Genomic DNA, 22,827 nt, shown 5'->3' on the forward strand with positions numbered 1-22,827 from the left:
GGGTGCTCCTTCCAGCACTTGCAGGGGGCGTGCAAATGGTGGAAGGCGCCACCTCTTCCCGTCCAGTGTTGGGAAGGTCAGGCATCGCAGCCGACACAATTGGACTCTCCTTGGGGATTTGTGATTTAGAAGAACGCACAGTTCTTTGCTGTGTTTTTGCCAGCTTAAGTCTTTTCATTTTTCTAGCGAGAGGATGAGTGCTTCCATCCTCATGTGAAGCTGAACCACTAGCCATGAACATAGGCCAGGGCCTCAGCCGTTCCTTGCCACTCCGTGTCGTAAATGGCATATTGGCAAGTTTACGCTTCTCCTCAGACGCTTTTAATTTTGATTTTTGTGTCATTTTACTGAACTTTTGTTTTTTGGATTTTACATGCTCTCTACTATGACATTGGGCATCGGCCTTGGCAGACGACGTTGATGGCATTTCATCGTCTCGGCCATGACTAGTGGCAGCAGCTTCAGCACGAGGTGGAAGTGGATCTTGATCTTTCCCTATTTTACCCTCCACATTTTTGTTCTCCATTTTTTAATGTGTGGAATTATATGCCAGTATCAATAGCAATGGCCTACTACTATATATACTGCGCACAACTGAAATGCACCACAGGTATGGATGGATAGTATACTTGACGACACAGAGGTAGGTAGAGCAGTGGCCTACTGTACCGTACTGCTATATATTATATACTGGTGGTCAGCAAACTGTGCAAAACTGAAATGCACCACAGGTATGGATGGATAGTATACTTGACGACACAGAGGTAGGTAGAGCAGTGGCCTACTGTACCGTACTGCTATATATTATATACTGGTGGTCAGCAAACTGTGCAAAACTGAAATGCACCACAGGTATGGATGGATAGTATACTTGACGACACAGAGGTAGGTAGAGCAGTGGCCTTCTGTACCGTACTCCTATATATTATATACTGGTGGTCAGCAAAATTATGCACTGTACTCCTACTATATACTACAATGCAGCACAGATATAGAGCGTTTTTCAGACAGAGAACGTATAATACTGGTGGTCACTGGTCAGCAAAACTCTGCACTGTACTCCTCCTATATAATACTGGTGGTCCCCAGTCCCCACAATTAAGCAGTGTGAGCACAGATATATGCAGCACACTGAGCACAGATATGGAGCGTTTTTCAGGCAGAGAACGTATAATACTGGTGGTCACTGGTCAGCAAAACTCTGCACTGTACTCCTCCTATATAATACTGCTGGTCCCCAGTCCCCACAATAAAGCAGTGTGAGCACAGATATATGCAGCACACTGAGCACAGATATGGAGCATTTTTCAGGCAGAGAACGTATAATACTGGTGGTCACTGGTCAGCAAAACTCTGCACTGTACTCCTCCTATATAATACTGCTGGTCCCCAGTCCCCACAATAAAGCAGTGTGAGCACAGATATATGCAGCACACTGAGCACAGATATGGAGCGTTTTTCAGGCAGAGAACGTATAATACTGGTGGTCACTGGTCAGCAAAACTCTGCACTGTACTCCTCCTATAATACTGCTGGTCCCCAGAATAAAGATATTTGCACTTTTGCAGCCCCCTGAAACAAAGTGAGAGGACGCCAGCCACGTCCTCTCACTATCATTTCCAATGCACGAGTGAAAAATGGCGGCGACGCGCGGCTCCTTATATAGAATCCGAATCTCGCGAGAATCCGACAGCGGGATGAGGACGTTCGGGCGCGCTCGGGTTAACCGAGCAATACGGGAGAATCCGAGTATGCCTCGGACCCGTGTAAAATGGGTGAAGTTCGGGGGGGTTCGGATTCCGTGGAACCGAACCCGCTCATCACTAGCAAATGGCGCTATATAGTCCTTCCTGGTATAAATCTATGTGTCCAAATGGGCACAGTCTGAAATTCCCACTGTCAGCTACCACTAGATACATCTTTAACTTGCAACCGCCCTGTGGAAAGTGCAGTTTATCCATCTGCACCTGGCCTCCTACGTGAGCGATTTAGCATCTCTGGATGCAACAGCTTTCAGCGACACACCCAAGACACGCCTGCGATGATAAGTGCGTCTTTTTAGCCCCCCTCCCATAACCACCCCCCCAGTCACCGTCCAGGAACTCCCTTTACAATTCTAATACTGTGCATCCAAATCTGTACTGCAGTTCCAGCGCAACTCAGAAGCGTGAGCGTGAGAAAAACATCACTCCACTGCGTCTGAGAATCAGGGACAAAGGCCCTCATTCCGAGTTGTTCGCTCGGTATTTTTCATCGCATCGCAGTGAGAATTATCTTAGTGCGCATGCGTAATGTTCGCACTGCGCATGCACCAAGTAACTTTACTAAGAAGAAAGTATTTTTACTCACGGCTTTTTCATCGCTCCGGCGATCGCATTGTGATTGACAGGAAATGGGTGTTACTGGGCGGATGTACGGCGTTTTAGGGGCGTGTGGCTGGAAACGCTACCGTTTCCGGAAAAAACGCAGGCGTGTCCGTAGAAACGGTGGGAGTGCTTGGGCGAACGCTGGGTGTGTTTATGACGTCAGCCGGGACCGAAAAGCACTGAATTGAACGCACAGGCAGAGTAAGTCTGGAGTTACTCTAAAACTGCTAACTCGTTTTTGATCGCAATATTGCGCATACATCGGTCGCACATTTAAGAAGTTTAGATTCACTCCCAGTAGGCGGCGGCTTAGCGTGTGTAACTCTGCTGAAATCGCCTTGCGAGCGAACAACTCGGAATGAGGGCCAATGGGCCTAATTCAGAGTTGATCGCAGCAGCAAATTTGTTAGCAGTTGGGCAAAACCATGTGCACTGCAGGTGGGACAGATATAACATGTGCAGAGGGAGTTAGATTTGGGTGCGGTGTGTTCAAACTGAAATCTAAATTGCAGTGTCAAAATAAAGCAGCCAGTATTCACCGTGCACAGAAACAAAATAACCCAACCAAATCTAACTCTCTCTGCACATGTTATATCTGCCCCACCTGCACTGCGCATGGTATTGCCCAACTGCTAACAAATTTGCTGCTGCGATCAACTCTGAATTACCCCCAATATATTTAGCAATGTAATTGCTTCCAACACTAGGTGGCACTGTTACGCAGTTACAGATATTTATTCTGCACTACTTGCTGTTACTAAAGCTTGGTATATTTTTACTTGCAATTAATTGCAATTTACCAAGGTAAACTGCAAGTTTTCCTTTTTTATGATAATTAGCGATAATCATGTAAAGTGCAAAAAAAATAATTATTTTTATTGATTTATTTGAGCAAACACTGTATTGTAATAGACTGAAAATGATTCCTTTTAGTAAGAGAATTGTGGCAATTTTAAACTATTTAGAACTGGAGATTTCTATAAAAACTCTTTTTTTCATTCCACCATCAAAGGGTTATTACTTCTACTATCCTGTCCAGCAGCAAGTTTACATTGTGAAATCTGTTTATCAGTATTGTAGTGATAATAAATAGAAAAAAAAATCTTTACTCTTTGAATAAATGTTTTGTTTTTTTAATGCACTATTGATAGCATTTATCAACCTTTGGAGAATGATAAAGTACCGGCCAATTAGCTCCTAACTTCCATGTTACAGGCTGTGTTTGTAAAATGAAAGTTATGAGGTGATTTGGTTAGTACGTACTTTTTACTCCCCAAGGCTTGATAAATAGGCTCCTTATGAGCCCTCTGCAGCTGCTGATTTGGATGACATTTACATACTCCATGCTTGGGAACCAGCTCTGTTCTCCTGTGTGTGATATCAGGTGCACCGATTGGGCTAGCTGGAAAACCTGACCTGGCAGGTGGGCCGGTTTTAAAGCTTAATGCACCTGCTTGTTATACATATGGATTTCTGGGACTCCACTGGTTAATGGTCAGGCCCCTTTGATTGTGGAGCGTTTATTAGGCCTGAGCGCAGTTGGTAGTGAGCATCTAGTGGTGGTCTTGTGGGTGTGATTTGTGCAGTGTGTGGTTGTGCTCAGGCTCATACTGAGGTAAGTTGTATGTCAGTTACACTATTTCTTATGTAAGAGTTTTATTTAGTGCTTTGTTCCCAGCTGGCCTAGCTATAATCCCTGACTAGTATACGCTGCTACAGACCTCATCAGTGTCGGACTGGGGCATAAAGGGCCCACCGGGGGTGGGGGTGGAATGCATTTTTAGGGGCCCATGTTTAGGGTTGTGGCCAAACTTCAGAGTCTTGGCTAACCATTAAAGAGTGCATTGGCTGCTAGTACATGAATTATAATGTACCAGATTAATAACAGAAATGCACTTTAGAGAATACACCATAGCCCTGTGCAATATAAGGTAATATACTGTATGTATAATCTATAATTCAAGTGCACAGTCTGGAACTTGATTTCCTGGAGGAGTTGGGGCCCACCAGTGGCTTTCTCTGTGGGCCAGTCCAACCCTAGACCTCACCAAGTGCAAACTATAACACACTGGATGGCTGTCACTACACAATGCCTACAGTTCCCTGTATATTCTTCCTAAATAAACTAGTTGAGGGTATAGTTTATGGTATATTTATATAGGGGATGAGCAGAGATTGAACAAGTTGATTTAGGTGGTCTATCTATTGCATGGATATATTCACAATATATCCATGCAAAGTAGCAATTAATGTGGTGGCAAAATGGCTTGTCTTGTTGGCCATCTACCAAGACTGGGTTCCTGTACAGAGGCTTTCTGCTCCACCCAACCCCCCCCCCCCCCCTGCTCCCCCGTAGCATAACTCTGCTAGTGCGGAAGGCAATATGCACCGTACGGTGAGACGTTACCCGTGGGGTTCTGTGCAGCCTCCCAAACTTTGCAAATCCCTCACCCCAGTGAAAGGTGACTTCATCAGAAAATGGGGCTACCCAGTGGTGGAAAAGTTCTTGTTCCCTTTTACTTACCATTAGAACCTGTCTGACTAGGCTTTCAGTTCCACTTAGTTTGTAAAGCATGCTTTTATTTAATTTATTTTTGTATTTCCTGGTGGGGGGGGGGGATTTTCACTGCTGTGATCCTTACTTAGGTTGCCCCATGTTTGGCCCAGGGCAGCTTTCACTGTATCCATGGATAGATAGGGTGAAGCCTCATCTGACAAATGCTCCGTTCCTCTTCTAGGTTTTTATGTAGTTCTTACTTTTGCCCTCTGAGATGTGCTGGGTCAAAAACCTTTCATAGAAGTGTTATACGATCACCCTGTCTTGTTCCCTGTAACTTTCTGATTGTTCCGTTTTACAGCAATGGATCTGAAGTTGTTCCTTTATGTTGGCTCCTTCCTGTGCCTGATGGGTAAGTAGGTTTGTACATATGGTTACATAAATTATCTTTTGTAGCTTTATCAATGAACAAAATTAAATGGGGGGGGGGGGGGGCGCCTATTGCAGAAATAAGCAGATGGCATAGTAAAAAGTGGTCCCTATTTAAAGATCTCGGTAAAGGCAGCTGGCAAACCTAATCCAAACGCCTTTTATATAAGGTGACCTCTTGCCCACTGCAGCCAGCTTCTATCGTTATTGGTTGACAAGTTATGTCTGTTTTTACTAGAGATGTGCAGCGGGCATTGTTTGTGTTTTGGATTCGGACGCATTTTGAAAAAAAACACCCTTTCGGGTTTTTGATTCGGGTTATTTTTTTTATTTTACCTCAAACCGCTAAAATCATAGAATTTGGGGGTAATTTTGATGCTATAGTATTAAGCTCAATAACCATCATTTCCAGTCTATTCTGAACACCTCACAATATTTTTAGTCCTAAAATTTGCACCGTGGTCACTGGATGACTAAGCTAAGCGACCCAAGTGGCCAACACAAACACCTGGCCCATCTAGGAGTGGCACTGCAGTGTCAGACAGGATGGCACTTAAAAAAAAAAAAAAAAAAATTAGTCCCCAAACAGCACATGATGCAAAGATAAATAAAAAAATAAAAAAGAGGTGCAAGATGGAATTGTCTGTGGGCCCACGGGCCCACCCACCCTTATGTTTTATAAACAGGACATGCACACTTTAAACAAACCCATCATTTCAGTGACCAGGTCTGCCACACGACTGTGGCTGAAATGACTGGTTGGTTTGGGCCCCCACCAAAAAAGAAGCAATCAATCTCTCCTTGCACAAACTGGCTCTACAGAGGCAGGATGTCGACCACCTCATCCTCCGATTCCTCACCCCTTTCACTGTGTACATCCTCCTCCAGAATTAATTCGTCCCCACTGGAATCCACCATCACAGGTCCCTGTGTACTTTCTGGAGGCAAATGCTGGTAAATGTCTCCACGGAGGAATTTATCATTCATTTTGAAGAGCATCCTCTTCTCCACATTTTCTGGAAGTAACCTCCTACGCCGATCGCTGACAAGGTGAATGGCTGCACTAAAAACTCTTTCCGAGTACACACTGGAGGGGGGGGCAACTTAGGTAAAATAAAGCCAGTTTGTGCAAGAGCCTCCAAATTGCCTGGACTGTCTGACATGCCTACTTGGATGCTGTCACTCGTATAATCCTCCACCATTCTTTCAATGATACAGAATCGTATGCAGTGACAGTAGACATGACGGTAATCGTTGGCAGGTCCTTCAGTCCGGGCCAGATGTCAGCACTTGCTCCTGACTACCCTGCATCTCTGCCAGCTGGTGGTTTTGGAAATGTTATCCTTTTCCTGGCAGCTCCAGTGGTGGTAGAAAATGGAGGAGCTGTTGGCGGGTCACGTTCCGCTTGACTTGACAATTGTCTCACCAGCAGGTCTTTGAACATCTGCAGACTTGTGTCTGCCGGAAAGAGAGATACAATGTAGGCTGTAAACCTAGGATCGAGCACGATGGCCAAAATGTAGTGCTCTGATTTCAACAGATTGACCACCCGTGAATCCTGGTTAAGCGAAAAAAAAAATATTATATTTGTTGCTGCATTTTGCGAGCTGAGTATTAATGGCTGTCTAGTGTCCGCTGCAGCCTGCTGTCTTCCTGGTGGCACTTGTAAGTGCTTAATAAATGTTACTTTATTTTAATTATAGTACATGTATATCCATATGCATGCATACATACATACATACATACATACATACATACGAACACACACGTATGTATGTCAGTCCCCACCCCCATGCTTGGCTCCACCCAGTTCTGGAAATACCTCCCAATGCAGATCCTGTGTTTGCCACTGAAGTATTGCAACTTTATTCACATTTTATCATGCAATAGTGTCCGTTATTCACGTTACATCACTCAGTAGTACCACTTTACCTTATATATGTTACTCCTCACAGTAGTGCCCCTTATTCACATTATATCACACTGAATTGCTCCTTATTCACATTACACCACACAGTAGAGCACCTTATACACATAATGCCACAATTTAATAATGCATTTATATACATACCACACAGTAATGCCTTACTGACACTCATTATTATTATTATTCTCCTAAACATAATGCACTTTACACATTATTCCAACCTTTATTAATGCCCTTATACACATAATGTCCCTTGCACATATGCTGCACATTATTAGTGCCCTTATACACATGACACGTATAGTGCCCCTTACACATATGCTGCACACTTTTAATGCATTTATACACCACACATAATGCCCCTTACATATATGCCGAACACTACTGCACAACCAACCCACCTGTACACAGGACTCGCATGGCCGATAACACTGACCTCTGCCTCTGTTTGGATACACGTGTCCTCATACATCTTTCCTCAATATGCCATGCAGCAGGAGATGCCTGGCGTGAGTCAGCTGGCAGCTCTGCTAATGTCAAGCACCTTTTTTGTGGCTAGGATGCACAAGCAGCTTCTGCTGATTAAAATGATCTGCGTCATGCCTATATTCTGTGTGTGGCTGTATCTGCATATTAAATGTTACTTTACAGTGTATTCCTGGAAATCACTGTAACATAGTAGTTCATATGCAGATACAGCCGCAGTCGCACACAGAACATAGGCATGCTGCATATCATTTTAATCAGCAGAAACTGCTTGTGCCCCTAGGCATTTGCCTATTCCTAGGGTTGTCTCTGCTGTAGTAATTTATGCAGGAACTGCAGTCTTACTGCATCTGGTGGTTTCACTGACCACATTCTTTAGGAACACCCAGGTCACCATCTACCTATGAAAGGGAAATTATATTTGTTGGTTTTTCTGGGACATGGCATTCTAAGGACTGTTGTGTTACCAGTGAAAGCTGAAGTTTAAAAATATTCCAGATCAAATATGACCATACTCCTCAATTCCAGCAAGAACATGTCTGGTGGCAACCAACAGAAGTCTTTACTCTACCACTAAAGGCTGTATCTCCTGTATTAGACCAAGGCATGGAATATTAAATGACTCCAAACTTCGGCCTTGAAGGTCCTTTTGGGTCAGAAAGCGTTAATTAACTGCTCCAATTTTAACTTTATTTTAGTCTCATTAAAGTGGCTGATCTAATTTGAGTATAGCACCTGCCTACCTGTGAATGGCTTCATTTTAACTCTCAGCCCTTCAGTGCAACTACAAACCAGTCTGGCAGCCACAATGTTTCACAGGATCCTGCAGCGGTCTTTACAAGCTGGATCACAAGGAACGTGTGATCCTTCTCAAAGGCGGACAGTGTGTATGTGTTTGTTTATTTTGTCCAGCTGTGTCCACAGGATAACATTGGGATATGCCGGAGTGACAGCAGCGGAAATGGCACCAAACAGTCACAAGCTTTCTGGCCTCCCAGGATGCATCAGGGCTCCTCCATATAATCCCGCCCACCGACTTGGTCAAATCAGTTTTCTGTTTGGTGCGGCTGGAGCCGAACCATGGTCACAGGGCTGCTGTTAAGGCAGCCCTAAGCTTTTATTTTATTTTTATAGTCTTACTATGTTTTGAGTGATCTTAACAGCGTCTTAAACGCATGCTAGAAAGAGTCACTCCAACAACTCTCCACCGGGTCGCAACAACGCTTACCTCCGGGTACTACTGCTTACTCGGCGGGCATCTGTGACGGATGTTCTAGCAGGTCCAGCAGACGTTGCCAGGCTGTGGCCGGAGCATGGGGAGAAGGTAAGGCATCGGTTCCACTTCCTAGGGCATTCCGGACACAGCCGCACTGTATTGGAGGAGACTACAGTGGTTGACGTGCCGCCACTGTTAAGTGCTCCATCGCTACGCTCTAGGCATCATAGGTGCCAGGACTAGGTTGAGGCCGCAATCCCTGGAGTTGATGTCAGCAGGGGGAGTCAGACGCTCTCCTGGTCCCCCCCCCCCCCCCCCCCCCCAGTTCATGACCAGTTTCCGTGCATCTCCCATCCATGAACTGATGACCTCACTTCTCGGTCGCAGCTTAGGCCGCTGCGGTTGTGTACACTAGAGTTGCTGCCGAAACCAGGTCACAGACAGGAGCGTCTGCATACACTCATCGTTCACGGAGCGTCTGTCTGGTATTGAGCGTATGTCTCATCAGTTACCGGAGCGGCAGTGTACACTAGTAGCGTCTGAATCCACTCTGCATCTTTCGAATGTATTGATCGATCCTGGAAGTGGGGTGAGGCTCCCTGTATCCCACACTGAGTAAGGGTTATACAGTACTAAGATTCAGTAGCGGATCTTGATACGGGCACATGTTACTTTTGCCCAGGGCGCTGCCTTCTGGAGGGTGCCACACCATGGCAAGACCCGCTACTGTTTGGCTGTGCACCCCTGCTGTGAAGGGAACTAGATGCTACCAGTCTAGTTTCCCTTCGTGGAGAGGACCTTTGCTGTGCGGTGCACGATGTCATCGCGCACCGTACAGCATTGTGGGACTGGCACAGATGCTAGGGGTCATAATTGCCCTCTAGTGTCTGTCTATGCTGTGCTGTGGGAGAGACATCATGACTTCTCTCCCATAGATCCGAGGAGCCTCGCCGGCGGTGGTCAGCAGCAGCCGGGAATCAGGAGCGGGGATAGTAAGTATTTTTTTATGTAAGCGGCGCTACTCTACAGGGGGCACAACTCTAAAGGGGGCATAACTGACCACTCCCCTTTATCAAGCCACACCCCTATTCGCCCAGAGCACCACAATGGCATGAACCGGCCCTGCTAAGATTTTATCTACTTGTTAGTATGAATAGTTAATTCTGGTACAAAATGCATATGAGGTCTGTACAGTACTGTTTTCTGCATAACATGTCTGAAAAACTTGTGGTAATAGCTGTTTAAAAACAGAAATGCAGTAATTGTACTCCTACATACTGGAAGTATTTTTGTGGTTGATTATATTCTCATATGACCATGTCTAATAATTAACATGTGACTGACTGCTAGTGTGATTGCTGACTTTTGTTTGTCAGTATTGTGTTTGAACCTCAATTCAGGTGCCCGGATTGTGATCAGATTGATATCACTTATATATCTATATAGGTGATTTTCAGTCAGTGTAGTATTTGTAAAAGCGGATTATTTACCATGTCTGAGCAGCAAGTGTCGAGGATACTTTATCAGGGACTTTTACACCCTTAACATTCTTATCTTGTAAAATAGGGATTTTGGATGGAATAGCCCAGTATCTTACTTATGAAGGGTTATGTGCAAACTGTTTTGCGTATCGGCAAAGTAAAAAGCAGGTTCTGGTTCGGCAACCAGTAGAGCCACCATGGGGTGTGTTCGCACAGACCTTGTCTACAATAGCGGACAGATTAACACCTGCAGTTCCACCCCCAGGAATAGGTTACACTATTAACCCATACATCTAGCTCCCTTCTTATGGTTTGGTTCCAACAGCTTCCACAAGTAGCCAGGGTAGATACATCCATGTTACAGACTACTCAAGATGATACAAACGATGAGGATACAGTTTATTCAAATACCCCATATGATGATCAGTCGGAGTGTTTGGGCTCAGGGGATATAGCTGAGCTTGTTGATGCCATGAAGGCTATTCTGTCTCTGGAGGAATCGGCTAAAGCAGTGTCAAAATCTAAAGCGCCTGTTTAAACATCCAAAAACAGTTAGGACTGAGTTTCCAGAGTCAGAAGACCTGACTGAAATAATGGAAGGGACCTTGGGCTACACCCAATAAAAAGTGTAAGATTCTGAAAAAATGGGAATCTTGCTATCCTTTTCCAGATGCAGACTGTTCAAAAAGAGAAGTTCCTCCTAAAGTAGATGTACATGTTGTGCATATATCTATTTTACCATTGCCGTCTACCTCCCTGAATGATGTCAGAGTAGATGGTTTCTTGAAAAATATTTTCTCTCAGGGGCTGTTGTAAGGCCAGCTATGGCTTCAGCCTGGATGACGAAAGCAATGGTAAAATGGGTGGAGGAACTAGAGAATGGCCTCTCCACACCTACCAGGGAGCAGGAGTCTCATCTAGGCTGTATAAAACAAGCTGCGCAATATTTGGAAGAAGCAGCCATTGATATGGGTATGATTGCTTCTAAAGCATCAACCTTGATGGTAGCTGCTCACAGAGCATTTTGGCTACGTACTTGGAAAGTGGATGCAGATTCCAAGAATGTTCTGGAAGCTCTGCCTTTTGCCGGTGATATTCTGTTTGGGAAAACAATTGACAGATATTCTAGAATCAGAAGCTGAATCCAAGAAGGCTAGGTTTCTGGCTAGTTATAAACCTAAGCCTAGGGGTTCAAAATTTCGGCCATTTCGATGGCAAGGCAGAGCAAAAGGGAAAGCTGAATCTAAGCAACCCCAGTTCAATAAATCAGCTAGGGGTAGGAAGCAATGGACCAATAGATGGCCGGCTTCCAAACCAGAACAGAAGCAATCGGTCTGAGGGTGCGGGACTCTGCCTGAAGGATTCCAGGGTTGGGGGCCGACTCCTTCACTTTGCACACATATGGCAGCAGTCGATGACAGATGCTTGGGTGCAGAAGTTGGTATCTCTAGGTTATGGTTTCCCTTTCAAGAGGCAGCCGCCTCAAAGGTGTGTTTTTTTTTTTTTTTTTTTTTTTTTTTTTTTTTTTTTTTTTTTTGTTGCACCAGCCCGTCTCGTATAGAGTCAAAGGCCAACGCCCTGCAAGAAGCAGTTCAGAAATTGCTTCAGTCGGGGGTAATTATCCCAGTTCCCCACACAACGGGGACAGGGTTTTTACTTCCAATCTATTTTTGATCCAGAAGCCAAATGGGTCATTCCGACCAATTCTCAATCTCCAAATGTTAAACAAATACATTTGGGTTCCAAAGTTCCACATGGAGATGTTACGCTCCATAGTTTTGGCCATGGAACCAGGAGATTACATGGTATCTCTAGATATACAGGATGCTTACCTGCATGTGCCCATAGCATGGTCCAATCAGTGTTACCTCAGGTTTGCCATCCTCCAGCAACATTTTCAGTTCCAGGCTTTGCCCTTTGGGCTAGCAACAGCCCCCAGGGTATTTTACCAAGATTTTGGTGGTTATGGCAGCTTATCTCTGCAAGCAGGGGATAAGAATTTTTCCATACCTCGATCTTTTAATCCTGGCACAATCCCAGGAATTACTCTTGAGCCATCTCCAACAGACAATAGTCTGTCTGCAAGGACACGGGTGGCTCATAAATTGGGAAAAATAGTCTGAGTCCATCACAATGGATGGTTCATTTGGGGGCCATATTGCATTCAAGTCTACAAGGAATCATTTTACCTTGGACAAAGATATCTATGGTGCAAGTTATGACTTGAGTTGTTCCACAGTCAATCGGTCCATGCAGCAATGCGACTGATGGGTCTGATGTCAACATTTGACATGGTGGAATATGCACAATTCCACTCCAGACCTCTACAGCACCTCATTCTGACCAAATGGAATGGAAGACATCGGACAATGGATAATAAAGACAGATGATAAAGCTTCCAATAAACTTTAAAAAGGTCACTTACTTGGCTACAGATGGACCATCTAGAGAGGGGGAGACCCTTTCGTATAACAGATTGGCAAGTCCTGACAACAGATGCCAGTCTTCAGGGCTGGGGAGCAGTGTTCGAAAGTTTCTGGTTCCAGGGAAAATGGACCAAAAAGGAAAGTTGCCTGCCAATAAATCTGTTGGAAATAAGGGATAGATAGAGAGCGCTCTGGTTCAGGCAAGGGACATTCTGCAAGGAAGACCAGTCCAAATCCACTCGGACAATGCAACAGCAGTAGTGTACCTCAATCATCAGGGAGGAACTCGCAGCAAAAGGTTGATGGAGGAAGTATCTCGCATACTAAGATGGGCAGAACTTCCGGCATTGTCCAGTGTTTGTTCCAGGAGTACTGAACTGGGAAGCAGACTCAGTCGACACACCATTCAGGAAACCGAATGGGTGTTACACCCGGAAGTGTTTCAGACTCTAGTAAACAGATGGGGTCTGCCAGAGATATCTCATGGCGTCCCATCTGAACAACAAAGTTCCGATATACGGGTCAAGAACAAAGGATCCCGGGGCGATCCTTGTAGACGCATTGTCAGAAAAATGGGAATTTCATCTGGCATATCTGTTTCCTCTAATCTTCCTACTACTCAGGGTGGTGAGGAAAATTAAGCAGGCAAAGGGGGCTATAATTCTAATAGCTCCAGCTTGGCCCGGAAGGCATTGGTACACAGATCTACTAAGGATGTCCGTGGAAGCTCCAATACTGCTTCATCAACGTCCAAATCTACTAATGCATGGTCCTTGTTATCACAGCCATCTGGATCATCTGTCTTTGACAGTGTGGCTGTTGAGACCTCTATCCTAAAGTCAAGAGGATTTTCATAAGTAATTCAAACTATGCTTGGAGCAAGAAAACCTTCTTCAGCTCGTATTTATCATCGAATATGGCAAGCATATATTCATTGGTGTAGTAAAAGAAATATGGATCTAAGATCTTTTAGAGTATCCAGGATTTTGGATTTCCTTCAAGCAGGATTGGATAAGGGGTTAAAAGTAGCTTCCTTGAGAGTTCAGGTATCGGCATTAACTGTGTGGTTTCAGAAAGACTGCTAACCTACAGGATGTGCGTACTTTCTTTCAGGGAGTGTTGCACATTCAACCTCAATTTGTTCCTCCTGCAGTTCCCTGGGATTTGAATCTGGTTAAGATTCTTCAGAGGGCTCCATTGAACCACTTAGGAGAGCAAATCTTAAATGGTTCATGGCTAAAGTTCTTTCTACTGACTATGACATCGGCTAGAAGAGTGTCAGATTTAAGAGTGCTGTTGTGTAAGTCTCCTTTTCTGATCTTTTATCCAGATAAAGCAGTTCTCAGAACCAGATCTGGGTATCTTCCAAAGGTGGTCTTAAAGTTTCACCTTAACGAAGAGATTGTAGTCCCGGCTTTTCAGGTATCGGGACTTTCTGCGGGAGAAGTGTCGCTGGACATAGTCTGTGCGTTAAGAATTTACGTAGATCGTACTAGTGTCATCGGAAAGACAGATTCTCTCCATTTCACAAGAGTGTGGCCTGCTAGTAAACATATGCTGGCAAGATGGCTCCAAATGATTTCCGAAGCATATTCTCGTGCTGATCTCTGCTCCAGCTAATGTCTCTGCGCACTCTACATGTAAGGTAGGTCCTTCAAGGGCAGCACAACATGGTGCTTCTGCAGAACAGATTTGTAAGGCAGCCACATGGTCTTCCATTACCACTTTCATTAGACATTATGCCTTGGATACTTTTGCCTCTCGATGCAGAATTTGGGCGAAAGGTTCTCCTGTCTAATCGGGAGCGTCCCCACCACTAAAAATGGCTTTGGTAATCCCAATGTTATCCTGTGGACCCAGCCGGAGAAATATACGTTATGGTAAGAACTTACCGTTGATAACAGAATTTCTCCTATGTCCACAGGGATCCCACCCTGACGCACCTAATTTGAGGATCTTTACAATCACTAAACCTCTTCCCTCTTGTATGGAAGGGTGTGCATGTGTTCTTATCGCCTGAATAGGGTTCTACATGATGCTCCTGCCAAAGTGCTGTAAAAACTGACTTGACTGAGTCGGTGGGCAGGATTATATGGAGGAGCCCCGATGCATCCTGGGAGGCCAGAAAGCTCGTGACTATTTGGTGCCCAATGTTATCCTGTGGACATAACAGAGTTTCTTCTATCAACGGTAAGTTTTTATCATAACGTGTATGTATTATATTATTTTTTGGGCATGAGAATTCTTAATAAAATAGGGGTGTGGCTTCATGAGGAAGTGGTGTGGCCACATAATATCAATTCACATTACACCACTCAGCGGAGCCACTTATACACATTACATAGACTGTAAACTGGTGGCAGCCAATGAGAAGCTGCCAAGTGGCAGTTTCTCATTGGCTGGTGGTCCACGAGCTGTGATTGGTGTGCAATTGGTGCCAGATTTAAAGAGCAGCATCTCTTGATTGGCAGCCAGTCCACAGGAATGGCTGGCAGCCACTGACCACTTCAAACACTGCAACCAGCTACGCTACCTGCTCCTCCTCCGTCCCACTCCCAGCAGAGACGGGTGTGTCTGAGGGAAATGACTGGAGCAGGGGGTGAGAGAATCAGTCTGAAGGGTAGCAGGGAGTGAGAGGAGACGTCAGTGACGTGGGGTGAGACGGAGCCTTTCCTGTCATACTATCCTTTTTGTCAGCATTTTGACTGTGTAAAGCATATTAAAAATGCACAGAATATATTAAATATCTTCTCTGCATTAATCTAATCACTTATAGCCAAAACTCTGGCATAAAGTCTATGGCAGGTGAGGTGCTTATCTGTTCTGTATATCTCTGATCAAAACGCACCAAATTTCCAGGGGTTTATACTGCTGCACCTGTGTATAATGCCCATATGTACGCTCTGGCTGAAATTTGCATGCAAGTCTGGCTCTGGTGCTAGCCAGTGCCTCCTGAGCCCTTTAGCTCACCACACGTCCCTGTGAGATGTATAGGGGCAAGTAAAGGAGCGAGAATCAGGTGATCAGACACAAGGGAGGGTATATAGGCAGTAAGAGGGTTACCTAGGATGAAGATATAGACACATGAGGAGAGTGGCACACAAAGGAAACGAAGGCAGAGGGGACACATGGAACACATAAGAGGTGAGCAAAGGTTGTTAAACCTAAGACTGGGAGGGACACTGCTGTGGGCATTGTGTAAAGGGCACTAATATGTGGGGCAATGTGAATAAGATGCTACTGTGAGGTGGTGTGAATTGGTACTATTGTGTGGCAATGCCACTTCCTAGTGAGGCCAAACCCATTTTTGAATCATGTGGGAGATGATTTCCCCCTCTTCTCCATCCAGGACCAATTTAAGCTCTGTAGACCTCTACCTGACCTTGTAAGCCAGTGGTTTTTCAACTCTAATCCTTAAGTACAGGTCATGTTTTTAGGATACCTTGAGTTATGAAAAGGTGAAGTAATTGTATTACCTGCAGTACAATGCCACTGCTTTAACCTTCAATTCTACATTCTAAAAGGGATTCTGAAACCTGACTTGATGGTCTATTTTCTTGGCATGTTGGCTTACCACCATGGTGGATCCCAGTCTGACTGTTTAATTGCAATATCTAACTCCTGAAGCATGTACTAACACTCCTTAAACAGCAGCTAGCTACAATATAGTTGTCCAATGCCGCTGCAAATGAAATATGGTATTTGCTGCAGGTGCATGTGGAAACATTGCAAGAGAACTGTGCAGTAGTCATTCCTTAGCTTATTGGAACTGAATTTTATTATGTCTGATCTAAAGGTTTATTTTATGAGACTGTTCTCAAACCTTTAACTTTTTTTTTTTTTTTTCTCCTTCCCTCCCCATGCTGCACACAGGATCTTTATTCATGACACCCCTGTTGGCACTACCTGCTTCACCAGACTATTCACCAACAGCAGATACAGTTCAACCCAGCAGCTCCACCACTCCACCACCATTTTCCATATCAACATCTACTCTACCAGCCATTAGTGCCACAGATCAACCCCCAGCATCTACTCCACCACCTAGCAGCTACAGCATTCAACCACCAGCTTCCACCCCAGCAGAATCCATTTCCCCACCCAATGGCTCTACAGCTCCACCAACAGTCTCCATTTCAACAGCATCTACTCTACCAGTCATCAGCGCCACAGCTCAACCCCTAGCATCTACGGCAGAATCTACTCCACCTAGCAGCTACGCCACTTCAAAACCAGTTTCCATATCACCAGAATCTACTCGACCTCTCGGCAAATATACCACTCTACTCCCGGCCTCAATTCTTGCAGCAGCTGTATCTCCAACCAGCAGCTACACAGCTCCACCGCCAGATCTCATACCAACATCTACTCTACCATACAGCACCTACACTGCTGCACCACTGACTGCATCTCCTCCAGCATCCAGCAACTACTCCACTCCTCTGCCAGTTTCCATGCCAACAGCATATACAGGAAGCTCAGGAAATCCAGTGTTTCAGGATTATCTACCTTCAACTACAACCAGTTGCAGTTTAAAGCTTGGCAATAATACTCTACAGTTTGGTGATGGGATAAAATTGCAACTGATTCCTGGAGAGTGCAGCTTGGTCTTGGCAAAGCTATGCAATAATAGTATTACACAAGCTTTCTTTTCAGTAAACATCAGAAACCAAGGAAATGAACCTGCTACAAGCATTGTAGTGGAAATCTACGAGCAGCTCTTTTTTGTGCAGATGAATGGTGGAGAGAACAGTGTACAGGTAAGATGAGACTTTTTGTTTGAAATAGAACCCATTTAACCTCTAACAGTTCTTGTATATCTTGAGTTACCGTATATATTAAAATTACTGCTTGGAAGCGGATCTAACCCATGGAAAATTTAGCTTTGTTATTTGCATAGTTTGAAAAAACAAAAGGGAAGTCTAGACTTGGTCTAAGGATCGGCCAACATGAAAATGATACAATGTGGTGGTTTCATTGACCTCTATCAAACTATTTGAAAGGATTCTGCTACTGTAAACTAGTGTGTTCTTGGTTTTCAAATGTAAGTAATACTACAAAGAATACAACTTTATATGCCCTTTGTGTATCTGATATTTGTCCAAACTGCTTGAAGAGCTTATCATAGTTTTATGTCCTTATGCTCCATTTTTTCTTTTCCCAAAATCTCTAGATCTTCTGAACTGATCAGAGCAGGTTAGGTCATTGTGGTGGGGTAGGCCAATTTGAAAATGACTGAACTGCAACTACCCATAAGTTTGGACAGGAAATGCTCAAGTGTTGCAATTATAAACCTGTTCTAGACCCAAGATGTTTAACACATGCTCACCCTGCATTATTTTTTATATTTTTTTTTTTTTTCCCCAGACCTTGTGCATCAGGTTTCAGCACCATCCTCCTATAACACGGTAGTTACTATATTAACGGACTGTTTAATAGCTGACACATGTTAAAATGTGTTAATCTGAGTATTGTGCAAGCAGTGCTGTCCATATTAGTTTTTGTCCCAAAGGATTCCTTTCCTGGGGTATGGCAATGGGGTAGAAGACCAATGTAAATCTGTTTCTACCCTCATTGTTTCTTGTAGTCTATTGTCCTAAAACGACTTGGCTTGCCTTGCTCCAACCTACAGGGGAATAAAGGAGGGAGAGGAGCAGCAGACCCATCAAACAGGATGTGGGTGGCCTGTGTTGCTTAGGTGGTGGCCCTCATGTTGTAGAAACTCCATAGCACAAAGTTGAACTTTGGTAGAATTTTTTTAAACATTCTCTGTAGTGTTTTGTGTTTGTTTGTTTTTTGTTTTTTTTTTAGGCATTGAAGAGCAGTTTGTATTTGGTACTATGCAAGATAATTTAAAGTCTTCATTATTATGACAATGTGGCTGTAAATGCAATGTTCTTTTGGTTGTGTTTTTTTTTTTTTTTTTTTTTTAACTACTTTAAACTTGTTTACCATATGGTTCCAATTTGTATCTCTCAGGTCAATGGTTTGGTGATGGATCTACCTGCCTACCTGATCCCTCAATCACTCAATCTGAGCAGTAATGGTTCTCTGATGGTACTGAAGGCAGACTTTGGTGTGGTCATACAGTGGGATCAAGATGGCCTTCTAGAAATTTTGCTTCCTATTGGTTACCAAGATAACCTATGTGGTGGATTGTGTTTGCACCAGAATGCAACCAGTAAAGATGTGGAGATGTCGTATGAACTGCCCCAAGTCCCAAGCCAATGCTATGTAGCAGCAGCTGGGAATGTGGTCTGTAGCATGGATAAAAGTAGAAGGTTCAACATCTGCAGAATCTTCTTGGGTGGTGATAGCCCATTTCAGAAATGCCTCAATGTAGTCAACCCTGATGATTACTTTGCTTCATGCCAGAGTCATCTCTGTGGCAGCAGTGAAGATGCCGGTTTGACTTGCAGGGATCTTCAAGACTACGCAGCTGTGTGTCAATCCCTTGGCATCGCCATTAAGCCTTGGCGGGATGCAGCCTTCTGCCGTAAGTCTAATGATATTGTAGTTCCTTAAAATATATTGCTGGTGCCGTAGACACTTAGGGGGACATTTACTAAGCAGTGATAAGAGTGGAGAAGTTGCCCCATCAACCAATCGGCAGCTGTCATTTTATAGTATGCAAATTATAGATGTTACTGCTGATTGGTTGCCATTGGCAACTTCTCCACTGGCTCGCTTCTCTGCTCTTATCACTGATTAGTAAATGTCCCTCATAAGATCCCTACTACTAAATGTACTTTGCCAGTGAAGGCACCTTTGCCTCCAAAACTTACTGAGTTTTATTCTTCTCCTCCACATGTGAAGTCTGTCATAATTAAATCCCATCTACAGTCCAGCTTCAATCTGTTTACAATGAGCTTTTATACATGACTGGGAGATTGAAATCATATGGTCCCTAGCGGGTGTCTTTCTATTTAAATGTTCATGACCAATGTTAACCAAAGCCATGGGCTAGGCAAACTGTTGTCTGGGGATGGCTCAAGAACCCTTTAAATGGGATATGTTTATATATAATGTAATCTAGAGGAGTAGAGGGGTGTTTACAGTGTCAAACTGGGGCATGTAGGACCCACAGGGGAAATGCAGTGGTAGGCACCCATGGTTAGAAGATGTGGCCAGTTACACAGGGTGAGACAAGCCCCCACAGAGGCTTGGACAGCCATTAAAGACCATTGTCGCTGACCCTCTAGTAACGGAGTATGGTCTGTAACCTGACAGAGAAAGGGGTAGGACCTCATTGCATCGGTTAGTGGAAACACTGTGGCAAAGCGGCAACAGAACACTGTCATATTGAGGAACTCTGCTATTTTTGCATAAGATTCCTGGGGAATAATAACATTACATAGTATATGTACAGGATTGTGTTCTATTTATAATTTATTGAATACAATTTTTATTTTTAGTGTGTTGTAATTTGATACTGTGCATCCATCTTCTACTATAATAAACCCATAGGCTTCTATTAGGTAGCGCCCTCAACAGATGGTGTTGCCTACTGGGCCCAAGCTCCTTTTGTACCTTTATCAAAATTGTGGCAGTGTAAATTAACACAATGTTGTGCGACGCACGGTCAGCAGTCCCTATTTAGCTTTCTTACGGTTTAGCACCCTTCTCGCACTGCTATAGAATGCAAATCTGTCATGTGCAGGGTACGCATACTTTAGGATTCTATCGCATTCGCAGTTAGACACGGATGCAAATTCAGTATATAATACAAAGTGACGGAATGCATGGTGCAGCTTATGGCACTTGGGGTTTCATTTGAGTGATAAAACCTGTGAATAATACCATTCATTGCACATTCTAGATCGTGCTCCAACCAATCGGTTACTGTCACATGTTTGAAAAATGACAATTGGGAGCTGATTGGCTGGATCACCATCTCGTACAACTAGTTGTATCATTCATTGATAAATTGACCCTTGCATTGGGGATAGGGGAGTGACACATCTGTGTTGCCACCATACCTTCTGCTGCAGAATGTTTGTAGCTAATGCTTCTCCTCCTGTTATTTTTCTAGCATTCCCGTGTCCTCAAGGAGGAGAGTACAGACTTTGCATAGACCCATGTAGTGACTGCAGGAAGCTCGACTGTTCTGGAAACTGCACGGAAGGCTGTCGCTGTATGGATGGATTCATGTGGGATGGAATAGACTGTGTCCCTACAAACATGTGCATGGCATATGGAAATAGCAGCCAGGTACATCTCATCCTCTCTATCACTTGGCTTGCACTATGGCTTGAGTGTCACTTCTGTGATGTAATCATGGTTTCAATCTTCAGATGCAGATGAACACGACTGTCCCAATCCAGACAAAATACCTCAGCTGTGACCCTAACACGGAATCCCAGCGCAAGTGCCTCCTCTGTACTGTAAATGATTCAAACATCACAACATTTGGTGACTTTTCAAGTGGTCTGGCAGGAAATGGTGCGTACGACCTACTGAGGAAGTGTGACCCATCTCAGACGCAGTGGCTGAGGATTGTCCTGCTCCTGAATCCACCTGTGCCAGGCAGACTCCACATATTCTTTGAGCAGAGCTTTATCACCATTAATTCTGTCCTGGACGTTTGGGTGAGTGGGTATATAAAAAAAGAAGAGAATTTTTTGGGAAAAGCAAAACAACTGAAGATGGTGGGCATTTGTTGCATAGTAACAGTATGTATTTGGACAATGCTTGGTGTAATTACACCCTCAAGCCTCTCCTGCTGTGAACCTGCAGGAGTGACCATCTGCCCAAAAACTAGTGTTCTCACATGGTGGGGTTTTGTTCAGATCCATGAGGAGCTGTGTAGGTGGTGAGTGCTGTCCCTTCCTAGTAAATTGATGGCACTTTCATAAATGTTGGTTTAGATGCCTGCATCCATTGGTTGGGGTGTTGGCTACACAGTTACCCCATTCTTCAGGTTCTTAACCAACTTCAACAGCATGGTTGTGTTATCTGGTTTGCTCAAGCTATGGCAAACTGCTTGCCTCCATGTCTCCTCAGGCTGCCACCTGCACTATTCTGTGCTGGGAGAATCCCATTCTCATTGTCCAAAAGGTCTTATTCTATCTGCCTCTAACCTCTATACATTTTCATCCACAGTTCATCTGTGTACAAGGCTGCTGAATTGTCAACCTTTAAAAAAACAAATTATGCAGTTCTTCCCTAAAATGTATTTATCTCCTCCAACAGGTAAATGGTAACATGATGGATCTACCCATTACCTTGGCTTCAGACCTGTTCATTTCCAGATGGATGGATGTAGTTTCCATTGGCCAACCAGGGAAGATGGACCTTACATTCAACTCCTCAGGAGAATTTACCATTGAGGTTGCAGAGTCCTTCTCTATGGAGTATTGTGGAGCCTGTGCTTTCAGGAACATCTCGGCCTACTCAATGTATTACTGGAGAGCAGAGGACTTGTCCTATTGGTAATTGGGTTATTTGTTGCTGCGACACTGGGTTTTTTGTTTTGTTTTTTTATGCTATGCAGATGTCTCATCTTTTATGCTACAGTTAATGTTATGATTTGTCATTGGAGAAGGAAGTGTTGGCACTGCTGCACCTCATCTGCTAATGAATAAAAGACTTTACATAAAGTACTTGTTCTCTCTATTCCCAAAGTTTAAATATGAACAATTTGGTACCACCCTTCTCACTTCTATATTATCAAAATAGAAATCTTTGTGCCAAACTTCTTACAATATAAACACTGGATGGCAGCATTAGTCAACTAGTGGCAGTCTGGAAAATGGGTACTTGGTGAAGCCCTGGAGGGGAAGGGAGGTCTTCCTGCAATGTTCCCAGGAGATGACTCGTTTCTTTTTGACTAGTGATTCCCAAACTCTGTTCTCAAGGACCCCTCACAGTTCATGTTTTCCTGGTCGCCTAGCAGGTACACAGGTGTAATCATTACTCACTGATCAGTGGTGTAAGTTTATCCCAGTTGCCCCAAAAATATTGGTCCCCCCCTATATATCATTCATGAGCCAATAAGAT

General features: G+C 44.1%; 1 protein-coding gene across 3 annotated transcripts in view; it reads left to right on the forward strand.

Annotated features, from left to right (window-relative positions):
• Nucleotides 1-22,827, forward strand: part of LOC134965835 (zonadhesin-like) — an 87,164-nt gene that overhangs the window by 21,774 nt on the left and 42,563 nt on the right. Inside the window, exons 1-7 of one of the 3 annotated variants that reach the window (XM_063942210.1) lie at nt 3,881-3,981; nt 5,225-5,275; nt 16,702-17,588; nt 18,808-19,324; nt 20,861-21,039; nt 21,123-21,416; nt 22,021-22,427. In XM_063942210.1, the coding sequence (XP_063798280.1) occupies nt 5,227-5,275; nt 16,702-17,588; nt 18,808-19,324; nt 20,861-21,039; nt 21,123-21,416; nt 22,021-22,263 (2,169 nt within the window). In that variant the 5' untranslated portion in view covers nt 3,881-3,981; nt 5,225-5,226 and the 3' untranslated portion in view covers nt 22,264-22,427. Of the gene's footprint in view, nt 1-3,880; nt 3,982-5,224; nt 5,276-16,701; nt 17,589-18,807; nt 19,325-20,860; nt 21,040-21,122; nt 21,417-22,020; nt 22,428-22,827 lie in introns of those variants that run through there. The other 2 variants (XM_063942211.1, XM_063942212.1) reach the window with 2 other exon arrangements.

The sequence above is a fragment of the Pseudophryne corroboree genome, chromosome 10 (assembly GCF_028390025.1).
Source record: "Pseudophryne corroboree isolate aPseCor3 chromosome 10, aPseCor3.hap2, whole genome shotgun sequence".
Lineage (NCBI taxonomy): Eukaryota > Metazoa > Chordata > Amphibia > Anura > Myobatrachidae > Pseudophryne > Pseudophryne corroboree.